Consider the following 23,572-nt stretch of genomic DNA (forward strand, 5'->3'; position numbering starts at 1 on the left):
CAACAACAACAACAACAACAACAACAACAACAACAACAACAACAACAACAACAACAACAACAACAACAACAACAACAACAACAACAACAACAACACACACACCCCGGGTATCATGTCCACAGCAGGGTCCCAGGCGGGCCTCGAGACGTTCGACGCGCTCAACATCGACTATGAAAAGGCCTACCATGACAACCCGTTCAAGGTGGCGTGTGTCAAGACGGCCATTTCCATGCTGCCGCCCGGATCGAGGGTGCTAGATGTGGGTTGCGGCACAGGCATGCCCGTGTCTCAACTGTTATCGACCGCGGGCCTCGAGGTCTTCGGCTTCGACATCTCGCCCAAGATGGTCCACTACGCGCAGTCCCGCGTCAAGGGCACGTTTGTCGTGTCCGACATGCTCCAGTATCAACCACCTGCGGGCCAGCAGCAGTTCGCGGGCGTGTTCATCATCTTCGCGCACCTGCAGCTCTCGTACGCCGATTTCCACGCCGCAGCGTACAAGTTCGCCCAGGTGCTGCAGCCCGGTGGCATTCTCGTGCTGGGTCAAATGCCCGCGGACAATTACGTGCGGGCCGAGTCGGATTGGGATGCCACCAAGACGTACGTCGAGGATTACGACGCGCCGTTCATGGGGGAGATGTTGCCGACGCTGGCGCTGAGCGCCGAGGGCCAGCTTGAGTTCCTGCGGTCCATGGGGTTGGAGATTGTCAGCAACAAGATCGACACGTTCCAGCCGAACAACCCCAAGTGTTTGCCCGAGGAGCAGCAGTATATCATTGCGAGGCGGCCGGATGACAGGCCTCTGTCGCCGCCGACGCCGCTTCCGAAGACAACGAGCTAGAGAGGGAAATGAGGAAGGACGGACGTCGGATACAAGAGCATGATCTTTGTGGCCCTCTATCTATCAGTATAAGCTCACGCCGGATATGGATCAGGTATGTTGGGCTGCAAGAGTTCGAGATGCCTAGCCCGGCCTGGGGAGGGCCTCTGTCGAGAGTTTGGGTGGTCGTGGCCTGGCCACCTAGCCGTACGAGTTATAAGCTCAGCAAAAGAAACTCTGTGCTTGACCGCCTCCTGTTCTGCAGCCTGGCAGGCACAACGCTGATAGTCATCCTGCGGACTGTCTGCTGTAGATATAGGCAGATTTTTTATGTTGTAGTGATCCAAGTCGACCCTTGCATAAGCGTGGTGATGCGGTGTCTTTTGCATGTCTGGCTGCTCCTTCTTCCGGGATACTGGAGTGACCGTTGATGAATTCTAAGCCTTGGGCAGCGAGGCAGACAGAGCGAATCACTTGATGGGATGGCGCGCCGTTGAAGATCCTCGCCACATTCGAGCTACAAACTTCCCACTTTGTCGTCTTGTGCTGGATGACTTGCAGACGGGAGGACGGGGAGGCAGAATCTGCATCGATCCCGCGGACCTTTGACTGGCGGATGAAGCCTGTTGAGGACCGGCCTGCTTCTGCTTCTACCAGTAAAGTGGCTGTCGTGATGCAGCTGCATGCGCTATTCTTGGGGCCAGCAGCTCTTGGCTGTGATACCGTCGTGTGATGAAAAGCAAGCACTCGCATCCGCTTTGGGCCTGTTGCACGCCTGGCCGCGGGGGACTTCGGATCTTTGACTCGGTCAGCGTGTGGCCGCTCTGCATCTGCAGAGAGGACACCTCGCGGTCTCTATCATCAAGATGCTCCTGGCGTTCAATGGAGCCATCGTCGAGGATGGCATTGGTGCCCGTCAAGAAGGAATTGGTGTCGATCGAGCCGAAGAGCACGCCGCCGGCCGACAAGCAGCAGCAGCAGCAGCGGCATGAGGCTGACAAGAAGGCCAAACCTCGCGCCAAAGCGTTCAAGGACCTGACGCTCGAGGAGAAGCTGCTCGAGATTGTGCGCCACAGCGTGCGGCCCTTCTCGGATCGACTGGATCCTTTCGCTGCCCTGCCGGTCACGCTCGACCGCTTTCAGGAGCACCTCATCAGCTTCTACTTGCTCTACTATCCCAAGGCGACGTACGGGTTCAGCCCGCGCCTGCGCCCGCACCCGGTGGCCAGCAACTTCTCCATCGCGTTGACCACGCCGGCATGTTTCCAAGTCATCATGGCGCGCTCGGCGCTGTACCGCATCTCGCTGAACAAGTACGCTACCGAGGCGGAGAAGTCATCTCTGGAGCTCGCCGTGGTGCGGCACAAGGGCGAGGCGTTGAAGTTGGTGCGGCTGTTGAGCAGTAAACTGACCCCCAAACGCAAGGACGACCTGCTCGCCTCGATCATCAGCCTGGGCACCTTTGACCGGCGATCGGGGTCTCAAGAGGCGGCGGGCATGCACTATCAAGCCGTGCGGCGGATCCTGAAGTCGACGGGCGGTCCGCTGGCCGTGAACTCGGTGCTCCTGTCGCGCGTCATGTGCTTTTTCGAATGCATCTACGGCACCAGCCCCGAGAGCTATATCTGGGACGAATCCGACGTGCAGAGGCTGGTCCACGGCCTGAACGGCTTTCTGAAGAAATTGCGAGAATTCTGGCAGTCCCTATCGACCATCAACGCTTTGACCGCGCGACTCGCCGAAGACGAGGACGGCGAGGCAAGAGACCTCACCGGCAAGGAGGCAGAACCACGACCCATCCACTCGTTCGGCATCCGACCAGGCTCGACCTTGCTGGGTCTCGTGTCCAGACAACCTCCGCCGACGGCGGAACTCACGCAGCAACGCCGCCTGGAAATGATTTTCCAGCTCACCTGCCTCCTCACGCTCGGCATGATCACCATGGACCTCGCCAACGACTTCCGCGCCCTGCAGGCGTACATGGACGGCCTTCACGCGTCCATCGAGAAGCTGCAGCTGGCGGGGCTGAGTTGCAACAACGCCATGTGGCAGATCCAGGTCAACGACCACAGTGAACCGCATAGCCGGCGGATCTGGCGGGCCGCCAGCTTTGCCTGGGTCATGAAGCATTGCACCTACAGCGTTCAGTTGACGCTCAAGGACTGGCTCCTCGCCTTCTTCACGGGGAAGCCGGTTCAGAAGCCGTACCGGCTAGATCCGTTCCATTTCAGCTATGCTGATTGACAGGATTGCGCGCGTTACGAATCTATGGTGCAGTGTTCCAGCGTAGCGAAGCCGAGACGGGCACAGGGAGTAACTCTGTCGAGGAGTGCACCGCAGGCAGAGGTAGCCCTTGGTCCCGGCAGTGACCGTTGTACGGACAACGCGTTAGCGCATCGTCTTCATATCGATATCGATAGAGAGCCCGTATTGATACGCCTATCGCGTGATGACCTGTCTCTTTGCGCGATTTTGCCTGCCGTTGGGTGCAACCTCGCATGCCGAAAGAGGAGCTTGACGCGAGAGGCGAAACAAAGCGCGACAAAACGGGCGGCAGATTCCAATCAGGGCCGCCCACTTTGCGCCCCGCACGCCCCCTGGAGCTGAAAGAGGCTAGGCCAAGGACACACGAGACGGCTAGCGACATCCGTGGCTCGGGCTGCTGAGCAGGACAACGGGGGTACCGTGGTTTCCTTGTACTCCGTAGGGACTACGATGTACCTCGTCTGTACCTGGCCACCTGCCCTGCTGGGTGAGCATTGACACCTCGCCGCATACCACGCCCTGGGTACTATTGACACGCAACTCAAGCGGCGATAAGCTACTAATCCTCCGGTAAGGCACAAAGACATCGCGACGCGTGACGCCATCCCTCAAAGACTGATGCTGTACGAGTACGGAGTACAAAGCGGACCGCAAGAATGAGGGCCAGGCGCCAGCTCGTCCGCCCTTAATTTCTCGTGGCGCCATCCAACCTCGCGCCTCCACCGTTTTGTGGTCCCTGACTCAGTCATCAGCCGCACCTTACCGATCCTTCACCACTCCCTTTCCTCATCCCACCACCACACTACACCACCAGTGGCAGTCCTGGAATGTGTTCTGTTGTTCCATAACATCATCCAGGCACAGAAGCAGAGACCTTTTGCGTTCCCGAGAGACTGCTCTCTCACGCATTCTTCGTGCGTCATGTCACTATAACGGAATGAATCCCTTGCATTTGTACCTGTGCTTTTGAGCTGATAGCTCTGCCACTCGTTAAAACACCATTACCATCACGGTCGTCATTCATTAACCACCCAAGTCACTCGTTTTGCGCCTCGTCTCTTTTTTCATACCTCAATCCTCTTTACAGCATCCTATCCGAGTTCGACGGCAGCGACCCCACGAAAGATGGCCTCGAAAGGTATGTGCATTGGCGGCTTGAAGCCAGGCAGTATGGAATTGACAGAAGCCTACACAGACGCACTCTCCACCATTTACGGTGTTCCTACGAAATACGCCTCCCTCCTCACCCTCGTCGTCCAGAACTCGTCGCTCGTTCTGTTGATGCGATATTCCCGAATCCTACCTGGTCCGAGATATTTGAGCTCGACCGCCGTCGTACTTTCAGAAGTCCTAAAATGCCTAATATGCCTATCAGTCCACATCAACGAACAACGCCATCAGTACCGCTATTCACAACTACCGTCCCTCTCGGACGAATCGAATCCTTCCGCGAGCCAACCGGGTTATAGCTTGAAGCACCTGTGGAGCGATATCTTCAGCGTCAAGAGTGGCTTCTTCAAGCTCCTCGTGCCCGCCGTCCTTTATACCTTGCAGAACAACTTGCAGTTTGTTGCGGCCACCAACCTCGATGCCGCGACTTTCCAGGTCACGTATCAGTGCAAGATCTTGACCACGGCATTGTTTGCAGTGTTGATGCTTGGCCAGACCCTGTCGGCGAAGAAGTGGCTGTCGCTGGTCATTCTTACGGCAGGCGTTTCGTGCGTACAAATCCCCTGCGGAACGACCAAAACCACTGCGCAGCAAGGGAACTACATGGTGGGGATATTGGCCGTGGCCGTCGCCTGTGTTTGCTCGGGGTTTGCGGGCGTATACTTCGAGAAGGTGCTGAAGAACGGCCAGAGCTCGTCAATCTGGGTTCGCAACATCCAGTTGAGCGTTGGATGTTTGGGCATTGCACTATTCGGCACGTTTGTGTGGGACGGCCAAGCAATCCGAGAACGTGGCTTCTTCCAAGGCTATAGCCCCGTGGTCTTTGCCACAGTCTGCGTGCAGGCGGCCGGTGGGCTGATCGTGGCCATGGTCATCAAATATGCCGACAACATCCTCAAGGGTTTCGCCACCTCACTCTCGATCATCCTGTCGACTGTCGCCTCGGTCTTCATCTTCAACTTTGTCCCGACAGTATCCTTCCTGTTCGGCTCGATTTTGGTGTTCCTTGCTACGTACTTGTACAGCATGCCAGACTCACCCAAGCCGGTCGAGAGCACCCGCATCGACATGGCGGAAAAGAATCCAATACTCGTTATTGACGACTATGACGGCGAAGAAGGACTGGGATTGAAGAACATTCCCAAACCGTTCCGGGACGAGAGCGACCCTGAATCAGGTGACGAGATGAGTCGAGACAGCATCAGTGTATATGAGCCAGACGATGGCACATATTCTCGCAACTTTTCACCCTCGTTGATTGGGACACCTCGAACCGACAAACAGCCTGAGCTGGATTATGTTAGCTAAATCAGTCGACATCAGTATTGTGATATCATCACATTACAATGTAACATTGGAGGCCGGGTTGGACCAGCGACTTTAGCCACGCATTCAATGTACCATTGCAGTTTTCCGAGCCCGGGTTCTTTGGCTCACACCTGATTTGACGGGTTTCTCTCGCAGCGAGGGATTGCTTCACTTTCCACGAGTTACGAATTGAATAGAATTCCAAGCAGGACGGGCGGCATTGTTAGGAAGATTGGATATGACTTGACTCATCATTCGGACGTAGGAGATACAGAACCATTGAAATTATGATACCAGGTTATCCTTGGCCATTGCAATTGCACGATCCTGAATGTCCAGTGAGGCGTAGTTGCAAGGCTCGAGTTGAGAAGTGACAATTTCATTGCTTGCGACGCGGGTTGAGAAGTGGCAATTTTGATCGAGTTGATCATTCACCGACGGCCACGGTCTGAGGCTGTCTTTGGTTTCTTCCCGCACAGAGTCTGGAATACGGTGTACTCCGTACTTTGACTCAAGATGAAGATCTCCCAACTCTGACCGGGGCTCGCCAGCTGTGTTATTTAAAGTAAGCAACGTGAAGCACAGCACAGCAAAGCGAAGCAAGTCGAGGCAAGTCGAAGAAAGGTAATTAAGGGCAAGGCAAGGCTGAATGCTTGTAGACTCGCAGGGGGTTGAGTACTACGGAGTGCGTGCCTACCTTACCTTCACTACCTTTATGTACCTATATACTCCCGCGTGTCACGGTACTATAGCCCTGTGGATATATAGACGAATACGACCCCCAAGCCAACTAGGTAAGTCAGCCGAATACGGATTTACGCGTAACCCGTGTGGTTGCCCCGCCCCGCCCCGCCTTCGTTTCCGCGGACCTAGCACCCGGGGGGAGGCTGATTTCGGTCATTATGGTATTCGACGTCCCTCCTTCGTCTTCGTTACCTACCTTACCCAGTAGGGAATACTCGGGACGGAGTCCTAGGTTCTTCCTACGGTCTTCCTCTTATGGAATCCTCGTATACGAGTAGAGTGCCTCCGTACCACGCTCGTCCTGCGCAGTGCAAGGACATTACACGTACAGCTTAGCGTAGCGTAGCACAGCACGGCACGGCACAGCACGGCACGGCACAGAAGGATCACGTTAAATACGCGGAAACAAGGAACCGAGTATACGGTAAGGTACGTATACGGAGAGTTGGGTCGTGTGCGTCGTGTGCGTCGTGCGCGTCGCGTCGTGTTTCTGGCTGGCTGGCTGGCTGAATACGCGGTACGTACTTACGAGGAAGGAGGGCAGGCGGCTTTTCACATTGCATTGATTGAGTGAATTGAGTGATTGATGCAGATGATGGAGGAGACGTAGGTGCAGATCGGGATATACATAGACAAGGATGGCCATGGCATCCAAATGGAGAGATTTGGAGATTTAGAGATAGGTCCATGGGTCCTTCTCAAGTCGGTTGTTACTGGGCTACTGGGTTATCGGGTTCGCAAGCAGGCAAACGGGTAAGCTGTTCACAATCCGCAGTACCTCGTGGGTGGGTAGGTAGGTCAGTATATATGCGGACAACGGGTCTGTGCCTGTTGTTTCTCACATCTTCACCTACACTCTGGTGTCTACGTACCTGCGGTGCTCCATCTTCTGGGTTCGAACTCACCCATCTTGTGTGCCCGTTCTCTACTCCTTTTTAATCTCGCGAGCACGTCTTGTACGCTCCCGCTGTGTTCTTCTCTTAACAAAGACGCATTCCCCTCTCCTTCGCCTTCTCTGGGAAATTCATCATGGCGACAGCCACGTCGAACGCGACCTCAACCCCCGACTCCGACTTCAGACTCTACCGCTACGACCCCTCGCTCGGCCCTGCCATCCTCTTCATCGCGCTCTTCTTCGCCGCCTCTTCCCTGCACCTATACCAACTCATCCGCACGAGGACATGGTTCTTCATCCCCTTCGTGGTGGGCGGCTTCTTCGAGAGCGTCGGCTACATCGGCCGCGCGATCGGCGCGCAGGAGACTCCCGACTGGAGCGTCGGCGGGTACGTCATCCAGTCGGTGCTGATCCTCGTGGCGCCCGCCCTCTTCGCCGCGAGCATCTACATGGAACTGAGCCGTATCATGCAGCTCACGGACGGGGGGAGCCGGTCGCTCATCAACACGAGATGGTTGACCAAGATCTTTGTCGCGGGGGATGTGTTTTCATTCTTGATGCAGAGTTCTGGTGAGTTGTGCCCTTTAGCCCTGTTCCTGACCTGGTTTTTACGGGCGTGATCGTCGCATGGCATCGCATGGCACTACGATGCAAGCAATACTAACCTGTCGTTCGCGTCTCTAGGCGGCGGGATCATGGCCGGCGGATCCGAAGACTCGATGAAACGAGGCGAGAACATCATCATCGGCGGCCTCGTGCTCCAGATCATCTTCTTCACCTTCTTCATCGTCGTGGCTTCGGTGTTTCACTACCGCATGCACAAGAGGCCCTCGGCGCGTGTACTTGCCGATATCACCATCGCGTCAGTCTGGAAGAAACATCTGCACGTCCTGTATGGGGGAAGTTGGCTCATCTGGATCCGCTCGCTCTTTCGACTGGTCGAGTACGCGCAGGGAAATGATGGGTATTTGATCTCACATGAGTGGTTTTTGTATGTGTTTGACGCGGTGTTGATGCTTGCTACGATGCTGCTGTTTGCGTTCGTGCATCCTAGTGAGCTAAATGCCTTGTTGAAGGGCGGCAGAGGACGGGCCGTGAGGAGGGTGGTCTCGGTTTACAGCTTGAAGTAAGGGGGCGTGGGAGTACCGAAGGCGGAGAAGATGGCCGTCTGTACGTACTACCGTGGCTCTGTGTGCTGAGGTGGCGGTGATTCGGCAATCGTCAGCTGCTATGAGGAAGTTTGGAATCGTACCGACTATTCTTTCTGACGGGACGTAGGGCGTGGTACTGGCGCTGTCCCGTTGTCGGTCTTGGGAGATAGATCAGAGCTTGGAGCTCGGAGTCTGGAACACTTGTTTTAATTGATGCTCTGCTCTGCTGATAGGTGTCACGGACTGGTCGAGAGGAAGGCGGCACGGCGAACCATGCAGTAAGCAGATACGAAGCGATCGGTGCGGCCAGAGTCAGCTTGGTGAATCAGTCCATTGATTGTCAGTTGAGCCTGTCAAAACACACTCGAGCTCTTTGGAATGGCCTCGGTATTTGTTCTCATTACCTAGTCGGTATTGCTCAGCATCTGCTTACACTTCTCGACTCCAGTGCAATTTCTGGTTGTCAAATTCACGGTAACGCTTGGGATACTCGGAGATTGATCAGGTGCTGCGTGATACATGAGTGTTTTATGGTCTGCACACTAGACCGTGACAAACCACATCCCCACATCGGATCCTATATCTCTAGAATCCTCTCAGTGTGATGTGGGTTGTGGACTGGGATCATACACTGTACGTGCAATGAAGTGAGAATGAGAGGCTCGAAGATGAAACGCCGCAAAACGCATAAGGAAACTCGGCACACGTCATCCTTGGCACTGTTCACAAACCAGCCATTCCTCTTTCCATTCTTCATTGCTTTAGTCCGAGGCATATTGCCTATTCCGCGAGCCTTTTCTCTGTGCCTCCAAGGATTCATGAAGGCTGACCATCGCAAGCTCTCTCTTTGCGATAGAGCATGCAAAGGCCGTCGGTGAATGGTGAAGGTTGCGCTTTCATTAGCAGCAACGTTGATTCATTGACCCTTCCTCAACTCACCCCCCCGGTCGTTCTACTTCGGCGTGCGAATTTATTATCTGACGAAAAATTCATCAAGCTTCAACCTGGAAGATGGACACGCAAGACGGATCACATCGAACACCCACACTCTTGAACATGCCACCAGAGATCCGGATCAAAATCTGGCAGTTTGTCTACCCCCACATCAACTGCGTCGACAAGACATTTTACTTGCCCTGTCCTCAAGACCTTCCCCCTCGGGGGACTTTGAAACCTTGGAAAAACAGAACAAAACCATGTCTATGTCCTTGCGGAACGAACCACGCCGGCCCGTTAAAGACGTCCAAAGGCATCCGCAGGGAGCTCCAGCATGTCCTGAATACCGTGCCCATCGTCATCCGACATTGCAGCTTGTTCTACCTTCCAGAACGATACTGGCCGAGAGTCGTCGAGATCATGGTGCGGAGCCACCAGTTCCCGTTCGAAATTCGGTTGGACGGTTCTGTGTACGAGTCGTCGCGATCTTCCACCCTCGACTTCGCTCAATTGCCGAAGCTGAAGAAAGTGGCCCGCGAAGCTATCAGTGACCATGACGCACTCGGTATGGCTTCTTGGGATTTCCCAGTCATCGAATCGGACGAGACCATGTTAGCATACACAAAGCAGCGCCTGCGAGACCCTACCAAGGACCCCTCGCTGGAGGACAACGAAAATTTGGCATCAGCGATATGTACCGAAATTGAGGAGTCCGGTACGGAATCGTTACGAAAAGCACTCCAACGAATCATCGACGCGATCGAAAACCACAATGTGAGATTCGAGTTCCCTTACTATCTTACCGAAGGTCTTCTGAAGATGCTCGGCTGCCCCTTGGACTTTAAGTCCAATGCCAGATATAAAGCCCGGTTTTTGTTCAGAAGTGTGCGTTTGATCATCATCCTGGTATAATGCCGCATTCTTCCGCTGACACGATGCAGGACTTCATCTGGGACAAAGACGGTCCCCGGCTGTCGTCGGTACCCGATCTACGCCGTGAAGTGTCTTCCGCGGACTGGTCGAGCTGGATGAGTGTGGGACAATGAACACGACATATTCGGCCTCCAGCGGGCATAATATTTGCAAAGTTGAGAGGCAATTCTATAACTCGGCGGTCACGAGATTATGATGAGAAGAAGGCAGACAAAGACAAGTATGAAAGCACATCGATGCAGTTATATCAAGATCGAGAGCTCCCGTATCGTCATTCGAGTGCCGTAGGTCTTTGAGAGGAAATGGCAGGTTCGCAGCAAAGTGCCGGACGCAGATTGCTGAGGAGGAACAAGCTTACCAACGCCGTCTCATTCTACTTCCCTCTCCATCGCTGATGCTGGAGTGGGGCTTACACACACACACACAGTGGTGCTCACTGATCTTGACTTCTGCAAGGAGGACCAGCCAGGAGTGTGTCTGCCGTCCCCGTGTTCCCGATACTGCGGCTTGAATAGCGAGTCACTGACTTTGCGGATGTGAGGTATAGAGGCAGGAAGATGGAGAGCGAGAAAAACCGCGGAGCTGGCAACATCTGGCTGAACGGCAGACTTGGGTGTTTGTAGGGAAGTAAGCTCAGGCACGTGGCGTGGCAAGTGGGTGGTGGGACGTCTGGGTCAACGAAGGCCGCCCTGCCTATCACGGAGCTCGATGGGAGGAGGACCAGGATATCTGTGCAATCAAGATTTGGTGGTGAGGGGAAATCGAGTGACCGGAGCACGACGCGACACGCAACGGTTGGTCGAGCGCGTTGAAAACAGCGAACGGTGCTATTTGTGTGTTACGGTACATACCATTTTATTCAACTGACAAAAGCGAGCGACAGAAAGAGAGACCCGGACATCGCCGTTATTTTTCGGTTTCCTTTCACATTCTTTCCACCCTAAAAATTCTGAGGATATCGCACTTGCTCGGGCTGCGCAGATGGGAGAGAGCTCTCAAGAGCCAAGGTACAGAAGAGGATGTCCGTGGTAGACCTCCTTGTAATCCCTGATTATGCCCACTTCAAACCGGGGCTCGTCCGATCGTGGCCTTGCCGCCCAGTGGACAGTCGTGCGCATTATGTCGCCCGGCCCAAGCGTCTGGACGCGCCACCCGCCGTGGCCGAAGTCGTGGCAGCGTGAATCATACCACATATTCCTGGGAGTTGGGGTCGCGTCAACCCACTCGTCGTACCACCACTCGTGCTTGAGACTGGGGATCTCGCCGAGTCGGATGCCGCTCTTGTCCCAGATCACGTTCTAGATAATGTATGGCTCAATTAGTTGGAGAGCGGTCTTCAGAGTACACTTAAGTGCGTTTCACGGAACTGACAGAGGAAAATTCGTACCGTGTGGATTCTCTGGTTCAGCAGAATCTTGGGCGCAACGATTCGGGGTCTCCTTAGACTAGCCCGGCATCCCTGCCTCTCGGTGACTTGGAGCCGATAAGTATACGAAGCGTGCACCGCGATGTCAGAGTCCAACAGGATGGCCAGAGTCTCGTAGAATTGTTCGGTGTAGCCGTTATTGAGATGTTGCGTGTGTACACTGCTCAGAAGGTCGACCTTGTCCACCTGAGATCGTCCGCTGCGATCGTGGAGGCGTCTGTGGATGTGGTCGATGATGGCGTCGGAGAACTTGATCGTGCCCCAGCTGCCAGTGAAATCTGGCTTCAGGTAGATGCGCTTCAAGTTTGGGTAACTGCTTGCCAGATCCACGTTCTCGAAGTGGCTCTTTGGACCACAGCAAGCCAGCCAATTCGATGGAATGATAAATTCCTCGACTTGTCCTAAGCAATTCGAAGGCAGGTGGACATTCATGAAATGGTGGGTCTCGTAGGTGATACTGGCCTTGGACAGGACGGATCTGATTTCGGGGAAGGCGCGCTTGCACAGCAGCGACAGTGATACTCGTTCGTTGTGTAGCTTGACGAACTCGCACCGACAACGCGGGTCGGATAAGCCGCCACGGTTTGATGGGTTGTCTTCCTTACGCGCATTCGAACATTTCTTGTGATCGTGGCAATCGAAGCGGTAGGGCCCTGCAAAATACCACCACCGCTGGGGGATTGCGTATTCCCAGATCTGGACCCGGATCTCTGCTGGGAGTGTCATGAGTGTGAGCGGTCCGGAAATGGCGGAGTTGTAGCTCGTCGACATTGTGCATCGTACGCGTTGCTCTGCAGCCGAAGCATGGGAGTCCAGGCTTTTCCCTCTTGATAGAGAAGACTTCTACTTCTCGACAGAAAAGATTTCACAAGTGCAAAGTTTGAAGAGGAGGACAGGGACATTCCGGGCCTGGCCGCGTAGACCATGCAGGCAGATGCACAGGGCACAACTAAAACCAGAGATGAAGATATGGTCGACCACTTAGAAGGTCGTACCACCTTGGAAGTGGTGGGAAGCCTTCACGTTCACTACCTACTAAGCACGTGATGAGCAGAACATTTTTGAATCTGGTGGTGCCGGTGGCAGTCCATGCGGCGAGATATGCATACGATTGCTTGTTTGAATTCGCACATCTGGGACAACGGGACACGGAAAGCGAGTGTAGAACGTTTCAGGCGATGTCGATCCATTGTGGCAGGTGTGAACCTGTTATTTCAGTGCTGAGATTGGTCTGAAGAGTTGAAAGTGAAAGTGAAAGTGAAAGTGAAAGAAACGGGTGAACGCGAAAGACGCGTTTCCAACAGTCGCGACTGCGGCCGATGGTCTGTCTTGGCTTCACTTCCAAGTCATCTTCCCTTCTCCATCACTCTTCGCTCATGGACTCCTCTTTCTTTGCGTCCAGTCCCTGGCTTCGTTCTTTGTCATTGTATTCAACTTGCGCACAATACAGGATCATGGATCTCAACGTCCATAGGCCGCTAGAGGCCCCAAGTTACCTCTAGTGGTGAAAAACCATATCACTACCGCAAGCTTCATGGACATTACGGACACATTGTCAGAGCCAAGCCCCAACCATATCTCCATATCCGATCCGCAGAACCATATGTGGACGAAGGCACTACGATCTTCTGCAGCGCGAGGGAAGAGCTCCAAGGCCAAGTCATTGATCTCTCCGAGTGGCTTCGGTAGAAAGATGTAGATTGACCGTCAGTGTTGCCGAGCTTGCTCCTGTGACAGTCTACGGCATGTCACCATTGTCCTCATGACCAAAGCTCGTCAAGATGCTCATCAGAATTAAACTCAAAGGGCAGAGTCCCCAGCCAAGCAAAGTCAATCTGATCGTCGAGGCAAAGGCTGGGCAATTCTCCTTCCGGTTCGCTCCACGTGATTATGCTGTGCGGCTGTTCTGCGACCGGCGACAATGTCTCAGGGTTGAGGCCTACTCTGACGCCGCCGCCCCCAGCGGCATCCATCTGATACCTTGCAGAGCCCTGCGCAGGCCCATGGACAGGTTGTTGGGATTGTGGCGCGACTGAGGTCGATGTTTGAGCCCGAGCCTGAGCGCGAGGAGCCGGGAAAAGGCTCCTCTCGCTCAGCTCGAGGAGTTTCAGTGAGCGGACGGCTGTGCGGTGCGTGGACTGGTATAACCGCAAAGTGTCGAGGCACGGGTTCCAGAACGACATACAGTCATTGCCACTGATGTTGCAGTGCCGGTCGAGCAGGAAGACCATGCCACAGGTGTACAGCCAGAAAATGACGTACCATGGTTCCGGAATGGCTTCGAGGTAGGCCCGGTGAACCCATTCAAGCAGCAGCACCAGCTCCTGGGCATTTTTGATACACATGTGCACTCCATGATTGACCAACGCGCGGCCTAGAGCCGACGAGATATCCTCATCGTCACTTCCGGCGTCATGTCCCTTTCTGCCTCGAAAGCCACCTCCAGGTTGGGCGTGATGCAGCAGGATCGGCCTAAACAGGAGGATGTGCGCGTAGAGATGACTGCGAGCATACCAAACCAAACCCGTGAGCTGACTGTCCGAGAATTGAGGATGGGAATGGGAATGGGAACGGCAACGGGAATCGGACGGCTAACCAGGTACTCACCGAGCACGCAGCGCGACAGCTTGCACGTCGAATTTAGGGGTGAATGTTTCATCCAGGGAGAGCAGCTGCGCGCTTGCCGGCACCCTCAGACACCACGGCAACGACGTTTCCCAGTGGCAGAGATCGCCTTCGAGTTGGACGAGACTTCGAAAGTCCCCGCTCGCGATCTTTTGCATGAGATGCGGAGCCCTGAATACCTCGATGCCAAAAGACGTCGAGTCGGATAGATAGACGTCGTCGCCGGACGGAGTTTCATACAGCGTCGAGGTGATCATGCTCAAAGTGCGCTGCAGTCTGACCGAATACACGAACGAAGCAAGACTGTTGTCATCGGACGGTCTGGTCGGCGTCAGCGCCTCCGCGGGTTCGACGGGTCTCGAGGGAAGTAGCTGCAGCTGTTCGGCAAGTACGTCGGCGACCATGGCCGGACGGCCGTAAGTCGTTGATAAGGTGCTGATGTACAGTATAAAGAGTCAGCCAGCCCGCCAGCCCGCCAGCCCGGACCTCCACGTTCGCAAGGGAGTCTAATCTGTCTTCATACCGGTCCATTATCACGCATCCAGCCCATATTCGGCACCGCAAACAAGATAGCGTGTCATGTGAACGAGGCTGCCTGTCCACGTCCCCACAGGTGGTGCTTTCGATTTTATGGCTGCCTCGATTGTGTAGGCCAACGCTCTGGGCCATCCTGATGGAGACACCAACTAGATTCCAACAGGCGCCGGTAAGCTCTGTGGAGCTTTGCAGGTAGATACTTGCGTACAGCAAGGCTTGGATGAATTGGAGATTTGGCCGGTTGAAGATATCAAAGTCCAGCTCCAACAAGCTTTTGCTCCGTTGCCAGTAGATTTCTCCACGATGGGCCTGCGACAGGCCCGTATTGGGTGTATCACAGCTGCAACTGACGGCGAAGATGGCGTTCAGGAGAATGTGAAACCTCCGGGAGTCGGGCACTTTGTCCTGCAGTAGGCAACGACGACCGGCGTGCTCGGTGAACGACGATGACTCGATCACCGTCGAAGATGTCAACGCCTCCGGAGGACTGGACGACCAGACTTCGCTGTACTGACGGTGGAACTGGTCACGGTCGAGAAACGGGTAGAGCGGATAGACCTTCTTCCAGAAGCGGTGAAGGAGGGCATCAGCTTCTTTTCGCGGCGGGACGCTGTACTCTTCGCTGGGCACCACTGTCGGCAGAGCTCTGCCATGGTGCATGGTTAGCGGCACAAAATCCTGAAAGCCAGAAGTTCTGAGAATTACCTTCGAGCTGGCTGTGTGGGGTTTGCACTTTGGCCCGCCGAGGGAATCGGCCTGGAGCTGACCAGAAGCTTCTGGACATGGGCAACAAAGGACAGAGTCGACGACTTTCCGAAATAGCCTATCTCTTCAGCATCAAGGTCGGTCAGTTCCGTGATATCGCCAGGAACGGCACCCATGCCATCGACACGATCACTGATTGCGTCCTGCCCGGGTTAGCAATGCTGGGAGGAAAGGCGTCGACCGGTTTGCGTACCGAGTTCGCGATGGGCGAGAGTGTCTTCTGAGAGACCTCATTCTCGTCGATTCGATGATCAAGTCTCGTGTCAAGCTCGCTGTGTTGCGCTTGAGTTTCACCAGAAGCCCTCTGTGACGACGACAGACGGGTCGGTTGATGAGAGCCATGCTCATCTTCGTCAGCCTGGCCCTGGAATCCGGCGCCGGACAAAGACGGCTCGAACAACTCCCAATCCGGCTTGGTGGTCGGTAAGGATGGTCGCGCGGTGATGCTAGCTGGAGGAGGAGGAGCGGCGTAGAGTGGTGTTTTCCTGCCTTCCAACTCCACCAGTCGACGCTCCAGGAGTTCGATCTGTCTAATTTTCTATATCAGTATTGGCGTGACTTCGCCAACGCCAAAGCAGAGACCCGATTACCGTAGAGCTTGTGATTTTCGACTTCCTGGTCTCTCGTAGACGCAGTTGGCATGGATGCTGCGGTGCGAACACGTCCCACATGTCGGCCTGGCGCCGTCGCATTTGCGCTTGTCTCGCCGGCAGCTCTCGCCTTTCAACACACGCGACACAAACCGTTAGTAGTCGGCAATCAAGGCCGCATGGCTCATGGTTCGGTAGGGGATCATGCATTGAATCTTCGCTTACAGGCAAGCACTCCGCGTTTCCGAGCTTTGGGCTGATCGCCACGATGCTGCGGAGTCATCCTTCCTTTGCAGGCTCTTGCGGGACCGGACGTGTACTTAGACGGTGTAGTGAAGAATCAAAGCAGGAGCTGATAATGTCGAGGGTTGCGGGAATGCTGCTTGCCAAAGGGGGCCGCAGGCCATATTTGTACAGTACATCAACTCAACACCCGAACGTGGTCCTGACCTTTTCCCCCAGTATTCGGCGCAGATCCAGATCCAGATCCACCGAGGCGGAGGGAATTAGGTCTATGAGGCCGCGGCATGATGTAAATTCATTTCGACGTGTCTCACTGGCCAGGGCGGAGGAGGGTACTGGGTAGATTGAACTTCCTGGGGCTAGTCGCGGGGTGCAGCAGGGCGGAACAGCACCCCAGCCCAGCCCCCCAGTCTCTTGGCTATGGGCGTGGCGTCAAGCTTGCGGCAAAGAAATGCCGCAAAGTGCTCGTCGGGCGCGGCTATGGCGGCCCGCAAGGGATGCCCTGGTGGTCTGTACCGAGTACGGAACAGAGACTGTCAACACCATTCCTGCGGACGCGCACTCCGGTCGTGGAAAGTTGCTTGCCGTGAAAGTGATGCCGCCACGGGCGTAGCGGACGGTGCTCCTGGCCGGCAAGCGGTTGCCAGCAGAGAAAGTGACGATGCCACAGCGGCGTGGGAGGGAGCGGTCGTGAAGTGGCCGCTCTCCAGATCACGATAAATAACGAGTAATTCTCGCGAAGGACGGATACGGTTGAGATGGCGAGAATTAGTACATATCGTACACGTCCTCACACAGCACCGTCATCCGTGGTTGCGCCTGGTTACCATGGCTCACACGAACGGACTGTCAAATACCAATGAGGCTGACAACCATACACGGCTCGGCGCCCTAGAGAAGAGCACAAACGGAGGCGGCGGCCATGTTGGATCGCTCATCGCGGAGAGACCGGTCGACAGTGCCAGGCCCCTCAAGGTGCGCATCGCCGGCGCGGGCGTCTCTGGCATCATCGCGGCCATCAAGCTCCAGCAAATGGTGCGAGACGTGGATATTGAACTGTACGACAAGAATGAAGATGTCGGCGGCACATGGGTCGAGAATCGCTATCCCGGTTGCGCGTGCGGTAGGTTGCTGGGTCCCCACAAGTACGAGGTACCACGGTGTCGTTCAGGCTTTGGTTCACTAACACAGGGGCCGACAAACAAACAGACATCCCCGCCCACACGTACCAGCTGTCCTGGGAGTCCAATGTGGAATGGTCGCAGTTCTACGCCTCCCAGGCCGAGATTCTCAAATACTGGCAGCGTGTCGCCGAGAAGTACAATCTCCGCCGGTTGATCAAGTTTTCCCACCGAGTCATCGAAGGCCGCTGGCACGAAGATGGAGCCAGATGGGAGTTGAAGGTGGAGGATCTTTCCAACGGAGGATCCATCATCACAGAATCATGCGACGTCTTCATCACGGCCACGGGGATCTTGAATCAATGGGAGTGGCCTTCAATCCCGGGCTTGCACAGCTTTGAAGGCAAGCTGATGCACAGCGCGGCCTGGGATGAGAGCTTCGACTTCAAGGTACGAACGGCCCTGCTGTGAGACAGGTCACGATGTAATCTGTTGCTGATGTAGGGCGCCAACAACAGGACAAAAGCATTGCCGTCATCGGCGCCGGATCGTCCGGCATCCAGATTGTCCCTAGCCTTCAGCCCGTGGTGAAACATTTGGATCACTATGTCCGAGGCAAGACATGGATTGCCACGCCCATGGCGGCGCAGGAGCTCGAGAAGAGAGGCGCACAGGGCAGCAGCAACTTCTCGTACAGCCCGGACGAGATCGCCGCCTGGAAAAGCGATCCGGCATCGTACCTCGCGTACCGAAAACAGGTCGAGACCACGGTGCAAAGCGACCACGAGATCACCCTGCGAGGCAGTCAGATGCAGAAGATGGCCCGCGGCTACTTCGAATCGCTGATGACCCAGCGTCTGGCCAAGAAGCCCGAGATCCTCCAGCACATCCTGCCGGCGTTTTCGCCGCTGTGTAAACGACTCACGCCCGGCCCGGGATACCTCGAGGCCCTGACGGAAGACAACGTGGCCGTCATCCCCACCAAGATCGAGCAGGTCACCCGGACGGGCATTATGACCGTCGACGGCCAGCACCGCGCGGTGGACGCCATTGTCTGCGCCACGGGCTTCAACACCCACTTCACCAACCGTTTCCCGATCTACGGTCTCGACGGTGAAGTCCTGTTCGAGCGCGCCGACGGGCGGCCCAAGACATCCACCTATCTTTCCATGATGGTCGACACGCACCCGAATTTCTTCATGCTGCTGGGGCCCAACTCGGGCGTCGGCGCGGGCAACTTGCTCATCATCATCGAACGGCTGGTCGACTATTGCGCCAAGATGCTCGCCAAGTTACAGACCGAGCACATCCGCACCGTCCGACCTCGCCAGAGTCAAGTGGACGGCTTCACGCGCTTCACGGACGAATTCCACCGGCGGACCGTCTACAGCGAGGAATGTTCGTCGTGGTACAAGACCGAGGGACGAGTGACTGCTCTGTGGCCGGGCTCGAGCTTGCACGCCATCAAGGCCCTGGAGAGTCCGCGGTGGGAGGACTTTGACTACGCATACGTCGACGACAAGCCGATGGGGTGGCTGGGAAACGGCTCTGCAGTGGCTGACCATGATCGGAACGCAGACAAGGCATACTATCTGACGTCGACAATGTTACTGTCGTGAGCGAGGGATTCACTCACCTGTGGCTGGTGGATCGCCGACACAGCCCTGACTTGAGGGATCCAAAACTGTATTGATTGACCATGGTGATGATTTAATTTTGATGAATTTATCACTCGATAAGAAGTACTGTAGCGCCTCATTCCGAAGGCCGATCCAACCATCAAATTGCTATTTATGTATCAAATGCCACAATCCTTCCGTTCCCCTGGGGAGAGTGGAACACAGGTGCTAATGAGCCTTGAAGCATGAGATAGGGCATGGAGGATCTGACTGATAAGCTACAGTATGTACTATAGTTTCCTGTTCGGTATATATCGCCAGTGAATTCCCTCCGTCTGGCAACCTCACTCACTACATTCCCACAGCTGGAAATTACTCACTCCTCTCACAACGTCACTCACTGCCTTCCCATATCTGGGGAATATTTCTCACTCACTGCACCTCCATATCTGGAAATTTCTCCCTCAAACTGGGAAACAGCTTGAACGCGTTTCTCCACCCGATTTTCTCCCGATCTGCGTCATCAAAGCCTGCGTAAGAATTGAATGCCTTCTGCACCGCGGGCACAAGGCTTCCGGGAAGATATGGATCTGCAGGGCCGCCAAAAAAAGGAAAGGGTCAGCCATCCGCGTCGCAAAGGTGCGACATGCAACGTTTGTGCAGAGCAAGTAACAGGGGAGGATCAATTTTCCACAACTCACAATCACTTCCTGTCAAGATTCGATCCGCACCGACAAATTCCTTGATGCCCGCAAACTGCGCATCACTCATCTGCACGGCCGTGTCGTAGTAGAAGCTCTTCAACGCGGCCAAGCTCGCATTCAAATCTCGCCCACCGTGGATCGGGAGGGTGGTCTGCACGGCCAATCGGTCGCCCAGGCTTCCCATCGCACCGCCGGCGTGCGACCAGATGATGTTCACGTCCGGGAACTTGGCCCTCGCTTGGCGGAAGAGGAAGTTCCCGATCGCCCGCGTCGTGTCGAACGGGTACTCGATGACCGGGAGGGACATGTTGTGCAAGGGAGGCGACACGGCCGGAGCGGTCGGGTGGACAAAGACGGTGGCCTTGCGCCGGTTGAGCTCCTCGAAGATGGGGTCCAGTTCCGGGTCGCCCAGGTAGACGCCCGCGTAGTTGGTGTACAGCCCGATGCCTTCCAGCTTGAGCGTGTCGAGACAGTAGGCCATCTCGGCGAGCGAGCCCTCGACGTCGGGCAGGGGAAGGATCCCAAACGCGCCGAGCTCGCGAGGGTGCGCACGGATGTTCTCGGCAAAGTAGTCGTTGATGCGCCGGGCGAGTGGTCTGGCGAGGGCATTGCCCTTCAGGAAGGACAGGCCTGGAGCCGTGATGGACAGGATGCTAAAGTTGTAGCCGTGCTCGCGACGAGCGGCAAGATAGCTGTCGATGGAGAAAGGGTAGGGGGTGAGGAACCCGTCGACGTAAAGCGTCGAAACATTGTCGCCAGGGTAGCCGGCCGCGAACAGGGCTTCGCGGTAGAAGTCCGGGATCGGGTGAGTATGGACGTCGACCTCGAAGGAAGAGATCAAATCTGCTTGCTGCTGTGCCATGGTCGGCATGCAGGAGATTGACAGGCAAAGGAATGCCCCCAAAGAACGCTTGAACCAGCTGCTCATTATGAAGAGGCGGCCTTTTCATGTAAAACGTTTTCGGAGGGCGTCCACAGAATCACGTTAGGACTATAAAATTCCAACAGTATCAATTCCACGAACTCCGCCATCGTAGAGAAGTTATAGCAAGTGGATCCAGTGGTCATTGCGGAGAGCTCGTCACCCGACCCGATCGAGGGCCGTGGCCCTCGGGTTTTCGTGATACCATGGGGAACGGACACATCCGTTGTAGAATGCAGAAGGTCACAACGGAAGTGAAGAGTGCACCCAACAATGGAAGAAGGCTGTCGAAGCGGCTTGTTTCTGACACAAGATGTTGCTTGCGGGAAACACTACCCGCAAACGTCAACCACCCGCAGTTCCTCCAGATGATCGGCCTTGACGATTTCTCCGCATTTGGTGAAGACGACCGAAGATTGTAAACTGGGTTGGGTCGATCGATCGGAGGTACGGGCTGCTTGGACTGACTTATGAAGCTGTGTCTCGGCCCTCAGTCGGTGCTTCGTTAGTGCGCACCCATGATATCTTTCCAGGACGCCGTGACTATCAGCTATCCGTGACTACCAATTTGTGAACACTCGCAAGATGGATTCTTTGCTCGTTCAGCTCATCGAAAGGTCGGAAGCCCTTGCAAAGAACAGGGGGATCTTCAGGCTGATCTTGCTTGGGGGCTTCGGTTTATGTGTGGTGGCCATAGTGGGCTTGTACCAGCTTCTCAAGCCAATCGACAAGCGACGCTCGCCAACAGGAAAGAGATGGAAGCTTCCGCCAGGTCCGCGAGGTTGGCCCGTTGTCGGGGATCTGTTCTTGTACGCGAAAGGGGAAGAAGGCGTAAGTGACACTCTGGAAGGCTCCTCAGGCCAGGGACAGGGCTGATAGTAGCAATGCAGGCTCGGGAGATCGCACGATATGGTGAAATGACAACAACCCATCTCGGTTCCAAGCTCTGGGTGGTGCTGAACAGCAACCGACTCGCCACAGAGATCTACGCTCGTAAAGGTGCCGTCACCAATGGTCGACCTCACTATCCGATAGTCAGCGATTTAATCAGCCAGGCAAAGCGTTCGGTCTTATTGCCCACGGCTGAATGGAGCGAACGCCGCCGCGTGATGCACCAGTTACTGAGCGGAACGGCCATGACTCGATACATGGGGTATCAAGACGAGGAGAGTAGGGCCCTTCTCAACCACTATCTTGACCAGCCAGCTTTATGGTATCGACATAATTACTGTTATGCCAACTCGGTGATTCATCGCATCACGTTCGGCGAGCGCCCTGACGAGAAGGACGACAAAATTAGAGACGTCACACAAGCCCAATTCCAATTCTTGATGAATGCGCCCCCACTCAACTTCTGGGACTGTTTCCCGGGGCTTTCGAGGCTTCCGACCTTCCTACAATTCTGGCGAAAACGTTACGAGGAAATAGGTCAGTTCACTTACAATGCGTACCACGCTTACTGGAATCCCATCAAAGAAAAGATCCAGGCCGGGCAAGCTCCCCCTTCGTTCGCCAAAGACGTTATCCTCGGTGAAGGGAAATTTTCTGGTTCTGACACCGACAAGATGTTCCTGGCTATGCAAATTACCGAAGCTGGCAGCGATACAACTCGGTTAGCTATCAATATATTTATTCTGGCAGCGGTGACCCACCAGGACAAATTTCTCAAGGCTCGAGCCGAGCTAGACGCCGTCTGTGGAAGCAATGCGCAGAGGCTTCCAAGCTTTGGTGATGAAGGCTCAGCACCATATGTTCATGCGTGCATCAAGGAGATTTTCCGATGGAGGAGGATTTTCATCTGGACACCGGAGCATGAGTTGACTCAAGACCTAGAGTTCGAAGGATACTTCTTTCCCAAGGGCACCAACTTTGTGATCAACCATACCAACATCACTACCAATCCGGATCTCGTTGAGAGCCCAGAGAAATTTATGCCGGAAAGATGGCTGGATGGGAATGAACAGGACATACTCAACGGCATCTGGCAATTTGGAGCTGGCCGAAGAGTTTGTGTCGGATACAAGTTGGCGCAAAACTCATTGTTCATTAATCTTGCACGGTTGATTTACTGCTTTGACTTCAAGGCGGTAAGTGGGCTTGACCTTCAGCTATTTAACGTGACCGTACTGATCATGTTCTCAGAGGGAGCCGTTCGACGATAAGGATATCAACCATTTCACCCTGAGCGAGCCATTTCCGGTAGTGCCGACTGTTCGAAGTCCGGCATTCGCAGAGCTCATCAGACAGGCAGCAGTGAGAAGCAATGACGATTGACTAGCTGGACTGAGCTGCCGGGATGAGTACCGAGCGTTGTGTGGGGCATAATACTCCCGTGCGCATGTTGCTGGATCAGTGATGTCGTCTTCATAGCAGGTTGTAGGACGCTGTAGTCACGTACGCTGATGGAAGATGATGAGCATGTAGCTGAGATGCAGCTCAGAACAGAGAGATACCAGAGTCACGTGCATTCTGCCAAGGCCGCACATAGTCAGTCACGTGATAAGGACACTAGCGCTGGTCACGTGCTTAGGCAAATGCATCACGAACGTCTTCCAGAGCGCGAATGCCAACTGCAATTCACAGTCTGTTAATTCACCATACGGTGCACCGCGCAAGCATCCCTCACTCTGGCCGAATCTCCTCGTGCTCTGCCTCAGGAGAAACGCTCCCTGACTCGCCCATGGCTGGCGTGGCGTCGGTTTTCCGCACTATTGGTTCTTGGCGCACGAAGCGACTGGCCTGTAAAATCATCCCCCTTGGTTGGTGCCGATCTTCTCAATCTCCTGGTCAGTTCTCAG

At 55.1% G+C, this 23,572-nt stretch overlaps 9 protein-coding genes across 9 annotated transcripts; 6 read left to right on the top strand and 3 right to left on the bottom strand.

Moving 5' to 3' along the window:
* Nucleotides 1-112: 112 nt before the first annotated feature.
* Nucleotides 113-841, top strand: G647_03211 (uncharacterized protein; the record flags this gene model as incomplete). Its single annotated transcript, XM_008727557.1, has 1 exon — nucleotides 113-841. The coding sequence occupies one exon, from the start codon at nucleotides 113-115 to the stop codon at nucleotides 839-841; it is 729 nt and encodes a 242-aa protein (XP_008725779.1).
* An 879-nt stretch (nucleotides 842-1,720) lies between these two features.
* Nucleotides 1,721-3,064, top strand: G647_03212 (uncharacterized protein; the record flags this gene model as incomplete). Its single annotated transcript, XM_008727558.1, has 1 exon — nucleotides 1,721-3,064. One exon carries the CDS (start codon nucleotides 1,721-1,723, stop codon nucleotides 3,062-3,064), a length of 1,344 nt encoding a protein of 447 aa, XP_008725780.1.
* A 1,146-nt stretch (nucleotides 3,065-4,210) lies between these two features.
* On the top strand, nucleotides 4,211-5,563 carry G647_03213 (uncharacterized protein; the record flags this gene model as incomplete). Its single annotated transcript, XM_008727559.1, has 1 exon — nucleotides 4,211-5,563. One exon carries the CDS (start codon nucleotides 4,211-4,213, stop codon nucleotides 5,561-5,563), a length of 1,353 nt encoding a protein of 450 aa, XP_008725781.1.
* Nucleotides 5,564-7,336: 1,773 nt separating this feature from the next.
* On the top strand, nucleotides 7,337-8,332 carry G647_03214 (uncharacterized protein; the record flags this gene model as incomplete). The annotated part of the gene is made up of 2 exons (XM_008727560.1): nucleotides 7,337-7,772; nucleotides 7,887-8,332. 2 exons carry the CDS (start codon nucleotides 7,337-7,339, stop codon nucleotides 8,330-8,332), a joined length of 882 nt encoding a protein of 293 aa, XP_008725782.1.
* Nucleotides 8,333-11,217: 2,885 nt separating this feature from the next.
* G647_03215 (uncharacterized protein) lies at nucleotides 11,218-12,419 on the bottom strand (the record flags this gene model as incomplete). Its single annotated transcript, XM_008727561.1, has 2 exons — nucleotides 11,218-11,520; nucleotides 11,610-12,419. 2 exons carry the CDS (start codon nucleotides 12,417-12,419, stop codon nucleotides 11,218-11,220), a joined length of 1,113 nt encoding a protein of 370 aa, XP_008725783.1.
* A 989-nt stretch (nucleotides 12,420-13,408) lies between these two features.
* On the bottom strand, nucleotides 13,409-15,691 carry G647_03216 (uncharacterized protein; the record flags this gene model as incomplete). The annotated part of the gene is made up of 4 exons (XM_008727562.1): nucleotides 13,409-14,150; nucleotides 14,256-14,644; nucleotides 14,961-15,456; nucleotides 15,516-15,691. The coding sequence occupies 4 exons, from the start codon at nucleotides 15,689-15,691 to the stop codon at nucleotides 13,409-13,411; spliced, it is 1,803 nt and encodes a 600-aa protein (XP_008725784.1).
* Nucleotides 15,692-17,236: 1,545 nt separating this feature from the next.
* On the top strand, nucleotides 17,237-19,148 carry G647_03217 (uncharacterized protein; the record flags this gene model as incomplete). The annotated part of the gene is made up of 3 exons (XM_008727563.1): nucleotides 17,237-17,531; nucleotides 17,618-17,979; nucleotides 18,048-19,148. The coding sequence occupies 3 exons, from the start codon at nucleotides 17,237-17,239 to the stop codon at nucleotides 19,146-19,148; spliced, it is 1,758 nt and encodes a 585-aa protein (XP_008725785.1).
* Nucleotides 19,149-19,580: 432 nt separating this feature from the next.
* G647_03218 (uncharacterized protein) lies at nucleotides 19,581-20,714 on the bottom strand (the record flags this gene model as incomplete). Its single annotated transcript, XM_008727564.1, has 2 exons — nucleotides 19,581-19,738; nucleotides 19,850-20,714. 2 exons carry the CDS (start codon nucleotides 20,712-20,714, stop codon nucleotides 19,581-19,583), a joined length of 1,023 nt encoding a protein of 340 aa, XP_008725786.1.
* A 645-nt stretch (nucleotides 20,715-21,359) lies between these two features.
* Nucleotides 21,360-23,048, top strand: G647_03219 (uncharacterized protein; the record flags this gene model as incomplete). The annotated part of the gene is made up of 3 exons (XM_008727565.1): nucleotides 21,360-21,605; nucleotides 21,665-22,861; nucleotides 22,917-23,048. 3 exons carry the CDS (start codon nucleotides 21,360-21,362, stop codon nucleotides 23,046-23,048), a joined length of 1,575 nt encoding a protein of 524 aa, XP_008725787.1.
* Nucleotides 23,049-23,572: the final 524 nt, after the last annotated feature.

Source organism: Cladophialophora carrionii, assembly GCF_000365165.1.
Source record: "Cladophialophora carrionii CBS 160.54 unplaced genomic scaffold supercont1.2, whole genome shotgun sequence".
NCBI lineage: Eukaryota > Fungi > Ascomycota > Eurotiomycetes > Chaetothyriales > Herpotrichiellaceae > Cladophialophora > Cladophialophora carrionii.